The sequence below is a fragment of the Chanodichthys erythropterus genome, chromosome 16 (assembly GCF_024489055.1).
Source record: "Chanodichthys erythropterus isolate Z2021 chromosome 16, ASM2448905v1, whole genome shotgun sequence".
Lineage (NCBI taxonomy): Eukaryota > Metazoa > Chordata > Actinopteri > Cypriniformes > Xenocyprididae > Chanodichthys > Chanodichthys erythropterus.
The window spans coordinates 7,154,559-7,175,702 of record NC_090236.1 but is presented as its reverse complement, the minus strand read 5'-3'; the positions used below and the strand labels follow the sequence as shown (position 1 = coordinate 7,175,702).

At 36.3% G+C, this 21,144-nt stretch overlaps 1 protein-coding gene across 3 annotated transcripts in view; it reads right to left on the bottom strand.

The window, feature by feature from the left end:
* Nucleotides 1-21,144, bottom strand: part of LOC137003718 (ephrin type-B receptor 1-B) — a 337,726-nt gene that overhangs the window by 25,504 nt on the left and 291,078 nt on the right. For all 3 annotated transcript variants that reach the window (XM_067363994.1, XM_067363996.1, XM_067363995.1), the window contains exons 8-12: nucleotides 16,847-16,955; nucleotides 13,370-13,434; nucleotides 5,297-5,482; nucleotides 3,146-3,393; nucleotides 1,799-2,014 (exon numbers count right to left, since the gene is read on the bottom strand). In XM_067363994.1, coding sequence (XP_067220095.1) covers nucleotides 1,799-2,014; nucleotides 3,146-3,393; nucleotides 5,297-5,482; nucleotides 13,370-13,434; nucleotides 16,847-16,955 — 824 coding nt within the window. The remainder of the gene's footprint in view (nucleotides 1-1,798; nucleotides 2,015-3,145; nucleotides 3,394-5,296; nucleotides 5,483-13,369; nucleotides 13,435-16,846; nucleotides 16,956-21,144) is intronic.

Here is a 21,144-nt window from a genome sequence, read left to right as displayed (position 1 = left end):
GCCTTGAGTCTCTCACGGAGGAGCTCCGGGAGCATAAAAGGAGGAGCAACGACAGTGAAGGACGAGAGAGGTCCAGGCCTGGGCTTTGTTTTATGTTTTACTATGTTTGTGTGGCCGGCAGACGTCCGCGAGGGTCTGCCGGCATTACTTTCATTTTGTTCTTTTTTTATTTTATTAAAGATTATTGTTTGAACGTTCACCGGTTCCCGCCGCCTCCTTCCCGTATATACGAACTGTGTTACATACCTAATCAGTGTTCTGAGTCTGCCACCAAAAAGGAGTGCTTGATGAGAAATATTTGTGAAAGCATCTTTCTAACTCAAGCCTGTGTCCTTTTAGAAAACTGTAATATTGGACGCAGAGAGTGATGAATTGGTGAAAGAGCTGGCAAAGTGACAGATGAAGCAACACACAGTCAAACAACCTGAAAGACCAGCCCTGTATGGATGGATGGATGTGTGTATTTGTGCTAATCACATCACAGAGATTTAAACCTTCATGTCTTCTACGAATCCTTGAATAAACTCTACACTGCCATCAATGGAACAAAACCTTGAATGCCCTTTCACATTACTATTGCCAACGTTCCCCAATGCGATGAACTCAGTAAAGACAAATGCTACAACTACTATGGCAGACATGCAGCCAGACAGACAGAATGATGGATGGATGGATGAATGGATAGATCAACTTAACCAGACTAGCAAACAAAAGACATGAAATGTTGACAAGCAAACAAAAATGAAAAAAAAAAAGAAAGAAAAAAAAAAACTCTGGGGGGTAATTAAATTCTCCCTCTATCACTAAGGAAGACAGCGATGTCACATCAGTATCACACCCCTGTTCACACCTTTGCCGCATATTCCTGTCAATCAACAGTCACCACAAGACATCCTGTTTGTGAATAGCAGCTACCTTTGGGGCTTAATGAGCTTTCACACGTTTTAAGAGAGACAAAATGTAAGCTAAATATTCCCTGTCTGTTGTCTCTTCTCCTTATCATCCGCCTCACATCTCTGCTCACCAGCGCCGCGAACCACCCGAGTGTAAAAGATGAAATTGTTTGCTTACAATGCATGGGACATTACGACGAGACGTCTGAAGTGAATTTAAAACACATTCAAAAAAGGATGTGACCTAGGGCTGTTTCTACTCCAGTGCAGAGGAATTATGCATCGAAATGGTTGACCCTGCTAAAAGTGTGACTGTCAATGTACCAGCGCCTCTGAAACCAGCCTGAATCAAGAAATCATAACAGGGTCTGATAAGACGGAACAAGACAATGAATTATCAGTAAAACTAGATAATTACAAACGTGGAAAATCCACGGTACCAAAAATATCACAGTGATCTGAATAGAGAGTCTTTAAAGAGGCAGGAGAAAAAAGTATTTCATATTAATATTAAAGATCTGCAGCACAGGAGGGCTAATGATGCCCTGGATGCCTATTAATGATACATAATAGAGAATTCTGGAAGTCTGAAGCGTTCCATTTGGGGAGGCAGGCTATTGGAAGTCCAGTCACTTGTCTTTGTTCGATCACATACAGAATTTAAATGCAGTTTTTCCAGAAAATGGTCATGTCCTGTCAGGGACACAATGCACTGTTTCTTTCTGGAGACATTTTAGGGGAAAAAGACAATAAAGCAGACAAGAATGAGATGATGAAATGAAGGGCAATTACAAACACTCAATACCTGTCTCTTCAATTATCTCAAGCAACAGTGCTAAACATGGCACCTATTATCTTCTGTTAAAATTAAGTGGTGAGTCTGATGTGCCTGGACAAAGTCTTACCAGTGAGCTGGTGTAGGTGGGGTCAGAGGTGTCTTCCTGCAGATAACGGGATAGGCCGAAGTCTGACACCTTGCACACGAGGTTGCTGTTCACCAGGATGTTACGGGCAGCCAGGTCTCGGTGGACGTAATTCATCTCCGACAGGTACTTCATCCCTGCGGCAATTCCCCTCAACATCCCCACCAGCTGGATCACCGTAAACTGTCCATCGTTTTGCTACCAAACAACACAGATATCACATGATATTCACCAATATGTCAACGTTCAACGACATGAGCTCTTGGGGTTTAGCTGTACACGTATTTTTGGTCTGAAAAAAATCTATTTCTGTTTCACTCCACTTCAAAAAGCTTTACATGGTTGTCAAAGTAGGACATGTTCCAGGATCAACATACTTGTTTCTGGAATGATATTTATATTAACCAATCAGACTCTAGGGTTAGAATCAGAGTTGTGCAACATTCAGAACTTTAAAATTTCACTTCAGTTCATAGACAGTCTGTCAGACAGACAGACAGACAGATGAACCATACACCTACTTTCAAGGTGTTTCTGAACTTGGATGAGCATTAAGGAACCACACTCGAGTTCACAGCAACATTAACACCAGCCAAACAAATCAACATTTTAGATGATCTAGTGTGAAATGGCTCTGACATTGGAGGTCTACAGGGCTTTAGTTCCTCCATAAACTGCTGCTGTATCTCCACTGTACCCTTGAATAAGAGCTGTTGCAAGAAGACTGTCTTTGCAATTAGCGTGAAATCAAACAGCTGCAAGTCGTTCTGAGACATGGATGCACTTTTAGAAACAAGTTAATTAAATAAAAGGTAAATTTCATACAAAGGCAAACCCTTCAATAATTTTGGATTAACAGCTGCATGGACTAAATAAATATCTCAAGCATTTGCACAATCATTAAAGAAACATATTGATTTTACTTTTTGTGCCCCATGTGTTTAACACTCTTCATCAGTAGCTGTCTAAAATACGTTAACAGCACACAATGGGGGACGTTACAGTTCCTTTCAAAACTTCTGTACACAGCCGTCATGTTGCACAAGCAAAAGCTTTGAACTGAATGCATGATAACAAACAGGGGTGGGGGGTGTGGATCGATGGTGACGGTACTCGGATGTGGTGGATTTCTAAGCCAACTTCAAAGAGCCCCTTTATTGCAGCACCAGATCAAAGCTAGGGAGAACCAATCCATGAGATTGAAAAAATGGGCTGAACATCGATTAAGCAATGTACTTCTCCATGCCAGAGGGAAAGAATGAAACAGAAAGAGAATAGACAGAGAGGGAGAGAGAGAGAGAAGGTGCTTGTTTTGGATGTTGCATTTACCCTAAGGAAAGAGTCGAGTGCCCCATTCTCCATGAACTCTGTGACGATCATGACTGGCCGGCTTTTGGTGACCACACCTTCAAGGCGAATGATGTTGGGGTGGTCAAACTGCCCCATGATTGATGCCTCAGACAGGAAGTCGCGTCTCTGCTTCTCAGAATAACCCGCCTTCAGTGTTTTGATGGCAACGTAGATCTCTCGTTTTCCAGGCAGTTTCAGTCGACCTTTATATACTTCCCCAAACTCACCTGGGGTGCAGAGAGAGAGTAAGGATGAGTGAGAGACTGTTTTAGGGAGTAGAAAGAGCTTTGATTCAAGAAATAACACAGCAAATTGGATTCCCAAAAGCATAACCTGTCGGAAATATGTTAATGAATGAATGTCAGAATTTGAGAAGTGATATTGTTTGACTGCATGATGATGCCTCACTGTAACATCCTTACAACGAACCACCCCAACTGAAAATTAATTTCAGTGATTAAGCAAAAAACAATCTCTATTGGAAAATCCAAGTGCGTTCTGATGTTACATTAATTCTAAAGCAAATAGCAAATACAGAAGCCTTAAAAGTCTCAAAGTTTGAGTAGAAATTGTGAGAAATAATGCTTTTAAATCATATATTGGTTGTCAGCAATTATTAAAGGTGATGTGTGCAACTTTTTCCAACAATATTTAGACTAAATAAACCATTTGTTGCCTAGGGGCTGGACTACTGTTAGCCCTACACTCTAAAAATGCTGGGTGGTTTCAACCCAATTTTCAGTCAAATATGGACAAACCCAGCATTTTTGTGTAGAGAACTAAAAAATATAGTTACCAAATTAACCTCCAAAATTATTCAAACAGTTCAGCTTAAAAGTTAATTTTGAGCTGTTAACACAAAAACAGCAGGTCTCAACCATGTGAATGTGATTCAGGAATGAGTCACTGAGCTCATTCGGACATTCAGCATTAACCTCATGTTACATAATGCAGACTGTCCCTACAATAATGTCACTAGAAGCAACTTTACAACAAAACCAAGCTTTATTATTTATATGGCACCAGAAGTGTTATAAAATCAATATAACTAGTAAGGGATAGGTTAAAGGGAAACTCCCATCAACTTTGATTTGAGTTTTAGTGCTAAAAGGTCAAGAGAATGATCTGTGTGAAATCCATATGAGGTGCATCAGTGGATTAACTTGAGCTGTCTGCAGCAAAGCAGACTGTGAGTCATAACACGTCTACAGCATGACTCTGCAAGGAGACGAGGAGAAGGACAGATACCCTCAGGATACTGTAGTGTGTGTCCTATTTGTGTTTGTGAGTAAATGCAGACATACTGAGGGCATATAAATGTTCAGAGAAGTAGATGTGCTTCAAATCTGTCTCGCAGAGATAGTTTTGTGTTTAATGTGTAGTGTTTTACAGTCATTTAAAAAAAAAAACTGCTCTAGGTAATTTCGGCACCACTAGTGGCACCAAAATGAATTGCAATCTTCCTCATCTGACATTGTTTGGCTAAATGGTATGAAAGTTTGAGTACTGAAAAAATTCAGTGTTTACACTTTTCAGGGAAATTAGCTTTCAAATAGCTTGCTTACAATAAAAATGCTGACTGGAAAAAATGACAAAAATGACCAATGACAAAACATAAAAGAAGATATCTTGAAGAATGCTGGTAACCAAACTGTTTTGGTTTGTAAATATAAGTAACAAATGCAGCTTCTGAAAAATAAAAAAAGCATGGCCGTTGTTGCCTAAAAGTTTGTGTAAAAAATGCATTTCTAAAGCTACTTTTTGTAATATCTATTCAATGCTTTTCTCATTGAACACAATAATGACTTTATCCTTTGGGGATAATTTCTCAGCCAAATGTTATGTGAAATTAAATATTAATTAATTCGATTAATTTTATTTGTTTGACAGCCCTAATATATATATATATGTGTGTGTGTGTGTGTGTGTGTGTGTCTGTGTGTGTTTTATTTTATTTAATAATTAAGCCATTTAAAACCTTAAATATTCATGTTTTTATATCTGAAAACTGTTTCTGCACTCTATCTCAATAGTATTCAAAATGTCTATACTATTTTCAAGCTCATAAAACAAAAAACAAATCATTATTTTTTAAGGTCATTCATGCATTTACACATGCACACCACACACCTGCCCCAATAACTTCTTCAATCTTAACAGTGGAGACGTCTATCTCCTTTGCGAATTCCCTGACAGCTTCATTGGGATCTTCGTAGGTGAAGGGGTCGATGTAGATCTTCATCCCCGGAGAGCCTGGCAAGGTCGGGCAGCCCATGGGTGTGTGGCAGTTGGACAGATCTGGCCTCAAAGTGAGTTCTAGGACAGAACAGAATTCCACAGTTCAATGAAATGCTCTGAAGTTTCTTTCACATGGTGTTATTGAAAGTCTTCATTTCAGTGCAATTGTAAAAACATTATGGTAAATCTATTTTATGATAAAAACGAAAGGAGGTCAAGTCTAGGCACATTATTATAAACCAATTCTGTTTTAATGCATTTATCGAAGCAGTAAAAAAACAAAACCAATGTGAGTGGTTAAACAAGAAGCAATCTAAAACCGAGTGGATTTATCTGAAATATGAAAATGATTACTGCAGCCATTGCCTGATGCTGATGACAACAATAGTTTCTCATGAAAAACTTTAAAATAAATAGGGTTGTGAATTGATTTAAATAAAAATACTGGGACTAAATGATTTTTATGACATTCAATTCCACAGTTCCAGTTTAAACATCTGCATTCTAGAATTTCAGCGATGAGTTGTGAGCATACAGAGTTCTGGCCTAACATGCAAAAGTGAAGCATTAAAAGTAGTTCACACAAATCATTTGGACTATTTTTATAATACATTTATGGTGCTTTGGCATCTCTTGACAGTTTTAGCCCACTTTCATTGTAAGTGTATGGAAAACTTCATTCAAAAGTCTCCCACTGTTTTCAAAGGAAGAAAGAAAATCTTCATATGGGTTCAAAATGCCATTAAAGTGGGTAAATTTTATTATTTTCTTCACTGGACCTTTATTGTAGATTATTTTAATATCAAGAGTACAAAAAAAAAAAAAAAAAAAAAAAAAAAATTTTAAAAATGGTGGTAATCAAATCAATTTATAAAACTAACATTTTAGTTAATGTTAAAGGGGACCTATTATGCCCCTTTTCACATGATGTAATATAAGTCTCTGGTGTCCCCTGAATGTGTCTGTGAAGTTTCAGCTCAAAATACCCCACAGATCATTTATTATAACGTGTCAAATTTGCCCCTATTTGGGTGTGAGCAAAAACAGTTTTTGTGTGTTTCCCTTTAAATGCAAATGAGCTGCTGCTCCCTGCCTGCTTTCCAAAAAAGGCCAGAGCTTTAACAGCTCGCGCTTCGGGTTGCTCAACAACAAAGCTGGAGAATCTCAAACAGCCAGAATGACAATTGTTAGTAACAGTGTTCAGCCTTACATTGTAAACCGGAGTCAGACACTGATGGAGAGACTCAGGAAGAAGTTACAACTTTTAAAATGCATCTGGACATTTCTGAATGGATAGTGGATACATTTATGTAGTTGCTGTGGGGTTGTTTCATCGACTAGCATGTGCTGCCATGTTAATCTTTTGTGCAAAACCAAATGGACGCCCACTATACATAGCATACCTGTTTGCCAAACAGAGCCATATGCACCAGGCTAATGTTTATGATTGCTATCAAATGCAGTGAATGGTCCAATATTTTTTGCAATATATCGCTCGGACAGAAAAGCTCCTTTTTTTAGCAATCAAGCTTGCCACGGTCAACTTGTAGGCTATCCAAGCTAACAAGACTCTAAATAGTGTTCTGTGCTCATTTGTGCAGCCAATGACAGAACAGTTAGTATGCTTTGCTTGAACTATTGCCATGGCCTTAGAACTGGTACACTGCTTTCGAAAATGTCAATGCCGTGAGTGAAAACATATAGATTAGGGGGCGGTAACATTATATGGTCCCCTTCCTACGTCACAAGAGGAGAGAAATCACTCCCATTTTTTTTTTTTCTTCACATGCTTGCAGAGAAAGGCTTACCAAAACAAAGTTACTAGGTTGTCCTTTTTCACGTTGTCTGGGTTGGTAGATGCACCGGGGACCCAATTATAGCACTTAAACACGGAAAAAGTCAGATTTCTATGATATGTCCCCTTTAAAAGTAATAAAATGGAAATGTAATAATTCCGTTTACTGTTTAAATTAAAACCTTTATGAAAACGTGTGATATTCCTTTAAAATAATGTTTAACAGCCCTAATTTTGTTTTATTCATCCAAAAATGGCCAAATTCCATAATGTTTTGCTTTAAGTTCAATTTGTGACTGGATTTGTTTTCCACATCGCAAAAATCATAGGAATCTACATGATATTTGCACTATTGTGGGTTATTCATTGTTAACCATTAGTAAGAAGGTCCCCTCTCAATACACTATAATATATTATTTATTTATTTATGTATTATTTGTAAGTACTGCTTTTATTTAGTATGCAGTTAGCACCGTTTACTGCCTCAAAAGTGCTAAAGAATCATTAGTGGAATTGATAAGTGCAACTGAAATAGGAATCAGAATCTTTAATCTCCAATCTTTAGAAATAAATCTAACCTCTAATTCCAGCCTTTACAGTGTTTATTCTCTTTCTTTCTTCCTTTTTCTTTCCATTAACAAAACATTATGGATTCATAGCTGCTGACATTAAACAGCAGTGGAACACAAGACAGTTGCAGTGAATCTCTCTCTCTCTCTCTCTCTCACTGCTTCTCCAATAGAGCAGAATCAAATCCCTTTATCCCCCACAGGACCTCATAAACAGATAACGCAGACATGCTATCAAACCGCTCTTCATGGCAGAAGATGAAACTTCATGTGTAAACATCAGTATGTGTGTGTGAGCAAGAGAGGATGCAAAAAGTAATCTCAGAGAATCAGAGAGAACCAGCAACCCACACAAATAAAACAAACATTAAACGAGCTCTAAAAGGAGGTCTTCATATCCGCTGTCCAATAAGAAAGAGACCCAAAAGCAGGTGTGCACGCTGATGCAATCACACTGAAAGACACAGTCACTAACGTCTGCTTCAGAAGAGGTGAGCGCTGACTCGGACACTGGAGGGCGGAGAGACCAGGCAATGTCACCCAGTGTGACAGGAAGGCCAAGAGACGTTCAAGTCTTTCAGCACAGTAACAACCCATCCTGCACACACTCTACTGACAGCCCTAGACTCCAGATAACACTGTGAAATGTATCAAGATTCACCCTATTTACCATCTCAATAAATAATGAAGAATTTTATTATGCATGATTCAACAGTGCATATTATTACAAAGAAGAAATATTGGTTTTCGTGATCTTGAAAATCCTGAAAATATAATAACTTTGATAATAACTGCTGAAATGATTTTTCTTATCAGCTTTTCTTTCTTTCCAATGCCACGTGAGCACACTCTAAAAAAATAATGTGTTGGCTCAACAAAAACAAAAACAACAGTTTGCATCAATAAGTTATGACAACTTTGAGTGAATTTACGTTCAACCAACAAGCTACACTGAGTTAGAAGAACTTAATAATTTGTAGCATAATCACAAATTTTTAAGTTGATTACTCAAAAAAATTAAGTCGCTCCAACTATCAGAGTTGTAGCCCTGGGACCAATTAATCTATTTTAGTTAAAATCAACAGCTACCATAGCACATGCTATCATAACTTATTTAACATGTATATTTAATGAACAAATAACATATTACCTGTCACTTGCATTAGTGCAGTCATTGCTTATAGAGTCAGTGTAGGGATTACGTTCATGTTTCTACTCTTCAGCACAATGGTATCCACAAAAACTTCAAAGTTCTTTTAAATTTCAAACATAACATCATTAAACAATAACAGGTTTCTCCCTTCAAAAAAAAAAACAAAACTTAATGTTAACATTTATTCTCCTTATCCAGTCTTATGCAAAGCATGCTGGGAACTAGAAATTCACTGCTTAATTTCTGAAGTTCAAGACAATTTCATTAAGTTACTACAACACAATTTAAGATAATAATAATAATAATAATAATAAACAATGAATGCAGAAATTTTAGTTTAAATTACAGATGATATTAAGCTGATGTAATGATCATTGAACACTATTATGTCAACAGAACTCTATAAAACAATGTTTGCAACTTAAAAAGTTGAATTAAAAGAATAAGAATTTTTAACTTGCAACCATGCATTTATTTAATAAGCAGCAATAATTGTAGTTAATAGTGAGAATTGCACCCTGATCTAAAGTGTGACCAAACATTAATATATCCAATCCTATTAATATATCCGGTAACATTTACAATAAGGTTCATTAGTTAAACATTAGATAATGTATAACTAACATGAACTAACCATGAGAAATGCATTTGTTACTGTATTCACTAATCTTTGTAAACATTAGTTAATGAAAATATAGTTGTTCATTGTTTGTTCATTTTAGTTCACAGTGTATTAACTAATGTTAACAAGATTTTAATAATGTAGTAGTAAATGTTGAAATTAACATTAACAAAGATTAATAAATGCTATATAAGCGCAGTTCATTATTAGTTCATGTTAACTAATATAGCTGATTAATGAACCTTATTGTAAAGTGCTACCATATATCCTATCCTATTCAGTGATCAGAAACCAGAGGAGGAAGCATATATGCTCTTATTCCAGAACACCGCAAAACTAACAAGCGTCTTTGAAATGTTGAGTTGTTCTTCAGTGTGTGGAGCACCTGCAGCTCTGCAGTTAATTCTGAAGGATCCTGCAGTTAGAAACGAAACGTTGAAGGTTTATTTTTAACAAGGTCCCTTGTCGTTTCAAAGCTTTACTAACATTTTAAGTGGACATCAGGGGAAAAAATGATAAAAGGAATCTATGATATGAACTCTTTAAAATGAAAAAAGTCATGCAGGTCTGTTGAATTATTCATTTCAAACACACACATGCACAAACCTACAGAGTGCTTTAATTTTAGAAACACGGTATTCATCAATAACTCAAATGGCAAACAGTTTATCTCCCCTCATCCTCTGGAGTAATGCAACGTAATGGCTCCACTCGTTTCTTATGGCTGAGAAAGGGAAATAAAAATATATATGTTAATATTTCATAGCCACTTGATCTGAGCGTGCCTGGAACACCAACTGCTCTGCCACTCCACTGAACCCCAGTCCCGCAGGAGAGAGAGACCAGAATGCATCACTTCTACATGGACCTGAGCAGGAGGACACTAAAAACTCTGTTGAATACTTCCCTACTGTATAGTCTGTGAAAAACAGTATGCCAAAAGAATAGTGTGTCCAAATACAAAACAGTAGGTAAAAATTAACCAGATGACCTACTACTTCTGCCAAGATTCATTTGATGGACACTTTACTATCCCATGAGGCCACAGGAGAGGATTTATGAATAGCAGTGAAGCAAAGCAACTGGTGTTGGTAGTTCACATGACAGTAACAACATGGCGGATGTTGTACTGAATTCTGATCATGAGTTTACTGTAGTCTTTCCCGTCCAGTATCTCCTTTTATTTTGAATGTTGTTAATCTTACATTGTGAATAGGAACATCTTAATACACTTCATGCACACTGCAAACGTCTGACCCCTGGACTGTGTAATCGCATTGTTTCTGAGCTTTGAAAGAACTGCTGTCTCTGATGCGTCATAATACATAAAAGGATCTGTCTCAGGTTAAGAAGCTTGGAGAATATCAGCCCATTTGTGCTCTTATGCGGAGCATCTGACACAGTGTAAGCATATTTAGATCAGATTAGTTGCATCTCACTGATCTCTCAGGTGAGAGATGATTTTTTTTTCTCTCTCTAGTATTAAAAAGCCATGCGTTATGAAGCGTACTCCATTATGACCCTGCCACATTATGGCTGCCTCACTACTGCAAGGTTCTATTACGTTTTAAATCAATATTTTACACAAAACCATATTTCCATTTTATGTCCAGCATTCATTTTTCTCCATTCACAGCAATTTAAGTCTTTCAGCTCCTTAGGGTGCTCATTATAGAGAAAGAGAGAGAGAGAGAGAGAGAGAGCGAGAGGTGGGCGTTTCATTTCTAACCAGGTTCCAGCTTAGTGACTAGCACAACAGCACTGGTTGTGACTCAGCAAAATAAAGGTACAGAAATAGCTGTGATACAACAGACAAAAATGGAAATTTACGACAACATTGAGCATTCAATTTCACACTTCACATTATTACAGTAATGCTGTAATTACATGGAAGAAAGGATTATAACAAAAAAGTTTTGTACTACAGTGACACTTCTGTATTGTTAATTAGGCTGTTTACAAATTAAATATAATAAAAAAATACTGGAAGAACGACAGAAGGAACAACAGAATGATGGATGGATTGATGGATACAGCAACAGATACTATCTAGATAGATAGATAGATAGATAGATAGATAGATAGATAGATAGATAGATAGATAGATAGATAGATAGATAGATAGATAGATAGATAGATAGATAGATAGAGTCAGAGCAAGCTTTATTGTCATTTCGCTACATGTGTGGACATACAGTAGAACGAAATGTCATTTGATGATGGATGGATGGATGGATGGACAGATGGATACAGCAACAGATAAACAGACAACTTCAGTATATACGGGGAATTTTATATGGTTGCAATATGAATAAAGTGTCTTCTAAATGAATAAATGTAAAAGTAGTTATTAAAACAGTTCATTTTATTTTATTTTAATATTTTAGTATTTCTTTGATTTGCAAAACTTTTATATTTATATTTTTTATTTCTCTATCATTTAATGTTTACATATTTAATATATAATATATGACATAAAATATATTTATTGCTTTATATAATTTTATATCTAGTATAAAATAAATACATTTAATATATTATGTATTCATTAATATATGTTTTATTTGAAATGTTGTATAAAACACTTGCTATATAAATTAAATTTACACTGCATTAAAATTAAATTTGTATTCTGTATTTTGTGTTATATAAACTCAAAGTCAACTCAACTCAAGTTTACTGTGTTTCTTTACTGTGACATATAGTTGAATACACTCACACAGTCATACAAAAATACTGAAACTGAAGTATTTAATGGATGTGAGGTCACTGTTCTTCATTTAATGGCCATTAATAATTGCATACCATCAAATATAAAAAAAAGCTAAAATTGAAAATCTGCACTAAGGTACACTAGTTTTCATCCAAACACCATAGAGATTAATACTTCAATAAAACGACTACCATAATCAAAAATAAATAAATAACACTCCTTCTTATATATTTATATAATATATTCATATATTATGATTTTACAATACTAACAATAAATGTAGTAATTATTTACTTTTTTAGTAGAAACTATGATTCCATTTTTGTAAAAGACAGTCTGTCCTTGGTGCTGGAGGCAATTCTTTAATGTCCTGCTGGATTAAGTTTGAAAGTCCTGATGAAGTTCACTTGTGTATGCAGACACCAACTTCCAGCACCTTAAATAACTTTTAATAATGCTAATGTTAGGAAACCCAAGGATGTCTGTGACATTTTCGCCAATTATATTCATAGTAGAGAGTCCTTCTCTTTGTTTTAGCTCATATGCATTGACATTCAAGACTGAATAAATTCTGATACAGTAATTATCCGAATATTTCTCCTGACAACGAGATCATGTTCTCACAGTCTCAGTTCTGTTGTTTTTTCTTCTTTCTAAATTGTCTGTTTGATGTGCAAGTCTGCCTGTCACATCATTTGTTTACTTTTTCGTCTGCACTTATGTTAATTAAATTTGGTTTCGCAGATCGCCCACCGAATCCTCTGAGAGGTTGCTTACATGAGACAGAGACATAGAGAGAGTTCTCACTTCCTAATGAGCCTGAAGCTTCTTGCAGGGCTATGGGATGTATACAGGTAGGAAAAGCTTTTTAGTGTCAGCTTCTAAAAAGTGCACAGGCCTGGAGCGATCCCTCGTTCCTTTCCTCCGTTACACCGCATCCCCCGGCGTTTCCTGTAACCTCACATCTCTATCCTTCTGTTTTCCTCTCTGTTTGCTTTCGCTCATATTTAAAACCTGTTTCAGGATGGTTTGCCCCAGAGAAAGGGGCTGAGCATAAAACAAAGATGTCCGCCAGCATTAACGGCCTCATAATAGTAGGAGGGGTCTGCTCACCTCTGCCAGTGCTGTAGTGCTGGAGTTTGTCACTGTACACGGCCTCCTTGTTGTAAGCTCGTTTCCTATGAGAGAAAAAGGGGGACAGAAAATAAAATTAAAACACATAGTTATAAAATTAATCTGGATTTGCTCGGCTGGCTGAAACATAAGGGTCGTAGTGTCACATTATGAGTGTTTTACACATTTATTAGTTGTTTTAAGTAGGGCAGAGTTTTTTTTTTTTTTTTTGGCAACCAATGTTCTTCTGAGAATAGTTGTTATTGGTGGTCTGGTATTGTCAAGGACACATGAAGGAAGTAATGTCCGGACCAAATGGCAGTAAAGATGAGCCACCTACTCAGTCAGGAAGACTGACATGTCAAGTGAACAATTACAGTTTGCTTTGCTTTTGTGTGTCGTTTAGGGGCTTTATATTCAATATTTGATACCACAATAATAGAGAAAAATACTTTTTTAAAGGTGTTATGATCCAAATTTCTGTTTGACCAAAAGTAAAGCCTGAAGACAAAACTTTTTGTCAGGTTTGTTAGGATATAGTTGTGTCTGGTGGTGTGCAGAGGACTTTCCGGTCCAGTTCCTTTTATTTGTAGATTAAAAGCATGAATTTCTTACTGTTTACAGGAATTGCATCACCTCACCCATTGTTAACATTTCCCTACAGCAAAAGAACCAACTTATATAAAGACCAATTTATGAGAATGAGGTGATGCTTTTGCTCTGAGGAGAGCTAGTGGCAGTCCTGAAACTGACTCCAACCAATGGGATTTTAAATAAGTATATATCGTGGCCACAAATTAACAATTAAGAATTCGCTCTCTCGTTTTAGAAAATTGTGCACATGATTTATTAATTTGTTCCCTCGTTTTAGTAAATCGTGGCCAAGTTACACTAATTTGTTATCTCAATTTGATTTAACTAAAACAAGGAAACTAATTATTGCAACGTGGACACAAGTAAATTTAGTAAATTGAGGGGAAAACAATTTTTATATTGTGCTCATGATTTACTTAAAGCACGACGCAACGAATTAGTAAAATGTATTCACCAGTGTTGGGCACGTTACTTTAAAAAAATAATTAGTTATAGTTACTAGTTACTTCTCACAATTAGTAACAGAGTTAGTAACTGATTTACATCATTATAAAAGTAACTAATTTCCAGGGAAAGTAACTATTGCGTTACTTTAAAATAAATAAATAAATAAACATGTCAAATAACTTGCATGACCCCAATATTAAATATAAGTCTAAACATAAATTACTCTTGATCCGACTCATGACTCATGCTCACGACATGAAATTTCTCTGTACTCTACTATACGTGTTGCTAGCCATTAAAGAAAACGTAGTTTCATATTTATGTTTGAATTATGTTATGTTTTAAATTCACCTATTGGATTTTGAAAAGTGAACAGCATGAGTAAGATGCATCATAAGATGCGCAATATATTGGGAGACATGGAGCAGGTCAAACATGATTTTGACCACTTCATTAAGTTTTGTTTTGTAGAAAGCCTTTCTTTAAAGTGAATTTCGTTTTGTAAATATCTTAATTTTAATCAATGTTTCATCAACCAATTGCCTGGATTGAATATATAAGAAGCAAATATAAGCAGACAATGTAATCATGACATGTAGGCGCCGGCGCGATCACTGGCGTGATAACTGGAACGCGTCTTACAGGCTAAATAAACCGAAGCTCAGTGTATAGGCTGCTTGCCTCACAGACATGAGAAATATATCTATAGAAAGCTTGAAATAACTACTTTAAAACAAATTAATTAAAAACTAAAATAAATAGGTTACTCTGATTATGTAATCCGAATGAAATGTGCATTCTCTCTCTAGGCGTGTCCTGTATAGCCAATGCGGAGATGATGAGGGTCAGCAATTTCAACTTCATCAGCCGACACTGATTCAGAAAACATTTCTTTATTAATAAACAATTAAAATGTCTCCTTGCTGTTTTTGTCACATTCATATTCATTACTTTTGCCGGTTCTTTATGGGAAGCTTTATGCATGCGCTAGAGTGCTATATAGCCTATATTAAACGCTCATTATTATGGTTTATTCTCTCCAGTATTTAAGAAATTAAATGAATATAAATGTGATTAGTCAACTAATGGCTTAAATGAACAACTACTAGTCGACTAGAAAAAAAAAACTTATTTCACATATTTTCAATCCAGTTTGAGCTTGCGCTCCGCTCGCATACTCACAGACACACACACAGAGCATTATTATCAGTTTAAAATTATACTTGTTACTGAAAAGAGCAACGCCGTTTATTTATAATGCCATTATTCCCATCACTGGTATTCACATATTAGTAAGTCATGGCCACGTTATACATTTTTTTCCCCCTGCTGCCATGTGTAGCTCTCTGCACACTGGAAATTCCAAAATACTGAACACAAACAAACAAATAATATGTTAATATGTACTATGGTGTTAAATATTAACTATTTTCCTGGCCATTGACGGAATTTTTTCGCCATTTATGAAACAACGCTTCCCCACCATTGGCGGAATTTTACGGCTTTTCGTGTTTTCACTGTTATGCGGTGGGGGGCGCTATTATACAACTTCTGAAAGAGTACAGAATCTACGGATCAAAACACAGGCAAAAAAAGGAGTAGAAACAAGCAATATAATCATTGCTTATGCACATTGTATCTTTGAAAAAAGCTTTTTAATCTCTCAGCTTTTTGTTTATAATGTTGCTTTGTTATGAAACTTAACCACATTCAAGTGTTGAAAAAAAAAAAAAAAAAAAAAAAAAAAGCTTTGTTTGTTTGTTTGTTTAAAAGCAAAGGCTTTGTTCTTTCTTTTGATATAGTGCATTATATTTTGCATGTTCAGATATAACAAAATATTCTGGGGGCTATGAAAATAAAATGTTGTTCTTTTGAACTTTCTTTTCATCAGTAAATGTATCATGGTTTCCAAAAAATATTAAGCAGCACAACTGTTTTCTGAGGGATCAAAGGTTTGTCATCACAATATAATAATACATTTTGATATATGTAAAATAAATTACATTTTAATACATGTTAAAACAGAAAAAAAATATATTATAAATTGTAATAATATTTCACAATATCACTGTTTTTATTGTATTCTTGATCAAATAAATACAGCCTGCTTTGGTGAGCGTAAGAGACTTCTTTCAAAAACATTAAAAAAATCTTACCGGCCTCAAACTTTTGATTTTATTACTCATATACTTATTATAAATATTAAATATCTGATTTGTCAATGTTTCTGATTGTATCACTGACTAAATTTTTGATACATATTTGTATATGGCTCCAATGCAGATGATTTGATATATTAAGTTTAAAGTTTCACATATGTTTTAGGTAAAAGGATGAAACAGGATCACATTTAGCTAGTCTGAACACGCTTGTGGCTTTCTGTCGTTGCGTGCACATGCAGCAGTCATATGTCTGGCTCCATAATGGCAAACTCACCTGCTACACACTATAGATATGGCCACCAGAGACACGATGAAGACCACTCCAGCCGCGGCTGAGCCCGCAATCAGAGGCAACTGCTCCCTCAGCTCTGATTTATAGTCGTCTAGACAGAGAGAGACAGGATGCATTAGGCTACAGAAATAACTGAAATGGCCACTGCCTATAGAGATGAAACAGGGGATGAAAGAACGTAAACAAAACATTTCAAGAGAACCTATTCAGGGAAGCATGAATAGGAGAATGAAAGAGAGGGGGAGGTGGCACAAAGTTGTATGGAAAAAGCGAAGAATGTAGAAGAATGAAGAATTGTGAGGAGGTGCGAGTTTTGAAAGAAATAGAGGAGAAGGGAGAGAGAGGGATAATAGAGTGATACTATGATACAAAAGGAAGCGCTGAAAACACGGCGGTCAGGTAATACTAATGCCTAGCGCTGACAGATGTCAACTGAGAAAGAGTGATGGAAAAGGATAGACTGAATAAAAGGAGGGAAGGAAAAACACTTAAGGTACACAGCCGAATGACAGCGACTAGTGAAGTGTGAGTGAGTGAAGTGCATGGCCCATCAGCACAGCTAATCTCACAGTCACAGTCTAAAAACAACAAAAAGGATGGAATGTTCTTTGTCAATGTTTAAATACAGCCAAACCCTTGACCAGCTCACACATGAAACATCTGTGCCTTTGTATGCTAAGCTACAAGCTTCTCATGATTTTAAAGGGGACCAAGTATGCCCCTTTTTACAAGATGTAATAAAAGTCTCTGATGTCCCCAGAATGTGTCTGTGAAATTTCAGCTCAAAATATGCCACAGATCATTTATTGTACCATGTTGTAAATTCCCATTTTTGAGTGGAAGGAAAAACATGCTGTTTTCGTGCATGTATCTTTAAAGGTGCCCAATAATGCTTTTTCACAAGATGTAATATAAGTCTAAGGTGTCTCCTGAATGTGTCTGTGAAGTTTCAGCTCAAAATACCCCATAGGTTTTTTTTATTCATTTTTTTAACTGCCTATTTTGGGGCATCATTAACTATACACTGATTTTGGCAGCACGCCGCCCCTTTAATTCGCCTGCTCCCTGCCACACAAGCTCTCGACTATATTACAGTGCATTTACAAAGTTCACACAGCTAATATAACCCTCAAATATAACCCCCTTTACAAGATGTTCGTCATGCATGCTGTATGCATGCTTCGAATTATGTGAGTAAAGTATTTATTTTGATGTTTATGTTTGTTTCTGTATGAGTTTGCGGCTATACTCTGTGGCTAACGGCTAATGCTACACTGTTGGAGAGATTTATAAAGAATGAAGTTGTGTTTATGAATTATACAGACTGCAAGTGTTTAAAAATGAAAATAGTGATGGCTCTTGTCTTCATAAATACAGTAAGATACGATGGTAACTTTAACCACATTTAACAGTACATTAGCAACATGCTAACGAAACCTTTAGAAAGACAATTTACAAATATCACTAAAAATATCATGATATCATGGATCATGTCAGTTATTATTGCCCTTCTGCCATTTTTCGCTGTTGTTCTTGCTGGCTTACCTTTTCTGTGCACAGATCCAGACGTTAATACTGCCTTTCCTTGTCTAATGCCTTGAACATGGGCTGGCATATATGCAAATATTGGGGTCATACACATTAATGATCCCGACTGTTGCGTAACAGTCGGTGTTACGCTGAGATCCGAGTGTTTTCCAGAAATCTTTTAAACTAATGAGATTTACATAAGAAGGAGGAAGCAATGGTGTTTGAGACTCACTGTATCTCTTTTCCATGTACTGAACTCTTGTTATTTAACTATGCTGAGGTAAATTCAAATTTTGATTCTAGGGCACCTTTAAATGCAAATAAGCTGCTGCTCCCCACCCCGCTTTCCAGAAGTGGGCAGAGCCTGAAAAGCTCATGCCTGGGATACTCTGCCAAAAACTAAAACATGAGTATTAAACTAAGTTCTCTTTCATGTCTTATTGCACTTAAACTGTCAAATATACACAAGGTTATGTAAGTGAAAGTAAACAGCAGGGAAATAAATCATATGTGTAAATTAGATCGGTGTACTGAAGTGAAAGCAGCGTAATATACAATACCTACTGCTATATATGCTGTTAATATGAATAAAACAACAAAAAGAAAAACAGAAAATAACTCACTGCTCTTGACTGAATAACTTCAGTAGCTTTAATAAGAATACATTTCTTACTTGAACGCTGGTATTAAATGAACTGGCAACGAGATAAACATAGAAGACTGTATAGCTCACACAGGGCGGGGTATATGCTAACAGGGCAGAGTCTGTCAGCAGTCGTGGGCGGGGCCTACGCAATGTGATGTCACATTGCTAGAATTTGCAAATGGCTTGTTCTGAGACACTCCTTATGATTCATGGAGATTAAAAAAATAGGAGTGGGTGGATTTTTATCATTATAGGGTGGTTGTGTACACACACTGCCGGCACACATCTATGTTCAAACACCATGTAAAGGTTAATTTTGCATAATTGTAGCTTTCAGTCATGCTACTCTTCATATAAGTTAGCTACAGTACAAACTAATAAAATGTGGCTAGCTACAGGAAGCTAAGAGAGAAAGAGAATATCACTGAGAGAAAAAGCTGAGAAAATGAAAAAGACAGCTGGGGGGAGAAACAAGAGAAAGCATGATGAATAGAGCAAAAGAGACTGATATATCATTATTTGTCATTACGTGTGCGAAAAACAGATCTAATCTCTTGAAAAAGCTGCTAGAAAAACAAAAAATAAATAAATACAAATAAAATAGTGGTTACTTATGAATTGCATTGCTTTTTACGTAAACTTGCTGCATGCGAGTCACATTTTGCACATTACCAATCAAAAGTTTGGGGTTAGTAGGATTGTTTAGCATTAAATTGATCAAAAGTGAGTAAATATTTTACATTGTTATAAAAGAATTACATTTCAAATCCATTCTTTTTCTTTTTTTTTTTCTTTTGATCTTTCAACATTGATAACAATAAGAAATGCTTCTCGAGCAGTGAATCAGCATATTATAATAATATCTGAAGGATCATGTGACACTGATGACTGGAGTAACGATGCTGAAAATTCAGCTTTGCTATCACAGGAATGAATTCAAATCTATTCATATAGAAAACGGTAATTTAAATTGCAACTATATTTCACAATTTTACTGTTTTACTGTATTTCTGATCAAATAAATGCAGCTTTTGTGAACATTAGAGACTTATTTCAAAATTTTGAATCGTAAACTAGACAGCAGGGCATTTTGCGGTCACTAAGACTTTCCACAAATAATGTATGCATGTTTTCTTTGAATGAGGGTGTATTAAATATGTATGACTGTGTAAGCGTGTGTGTCATAGCATACTAGATTTTAACAATCGCACTGATGGTCGTTTCTAGCATGCTGGCTAAATTCATAATGGCCAACAGGAAGTAGAGCAGTCTCTGTGAGCACTGGGCTTAAACACACCTCATTTAACAGAATCATTTCTTCGTCATTACACCTGGCTGTCAAAACGAGAGCGAGAGCGAGACTCCGGGGAGAGCATGTGTTGTGATTCTAGAGAAGGTGTGTGCGTGAGGTGGACTTCTCTCCCCCGTGATTGGTGCTAATTGTCGTAACGAATGTCGTGCCATGGCAGAATGCCAGTGGATGTACCGTTATCTGGCGCGGCGTGAACGCGGGCACTAATTACTTTAGTGAGTATGACGGCACGGATACGCCTGCACACACACGCATAGGAAGTTTTGTCTTAATCAGTGTGACATCACCGTGGTATGTCTGTATCTTCACTTCATTTGTTTAAGTGTATGAATACTATTTGTCTGCACTGTGTGATGCACAGTATGTATATATGTGTCTGTTTTTTGAGTATATGTCTGTTTATGTCTTCTGACATGGCTAAATGTATTGCAAGTGATAATATGTATAAACTGAATGCAATATAAGTGACTTCGGATAAAAGTGTCTTTAAAATGCATAAATGCAAAATAAAGCCCAAATGCATAAATTATAGTCAAGAAAAAGTATATATCATGCTGTCTAACAACAGGGCCATGGTTAGACATTAGACCTGTGTCTCTTTGTGTGTCTGTCCCAGATTGCCAGTGCAGTTCAGTTATATTTACACCAGTGTGACAGCAAAGACAAGGAGGGTTGTGTAAAAGATGAAGCCTAAAAAATGAATGTGCAAGAGAGCTGGACAGGTGAACTGTTTGTATGTGAAGCTCTAGGAACTAGCCAGCTGCCTGGCGGATGTCTTTCTGTCCTGTAGAG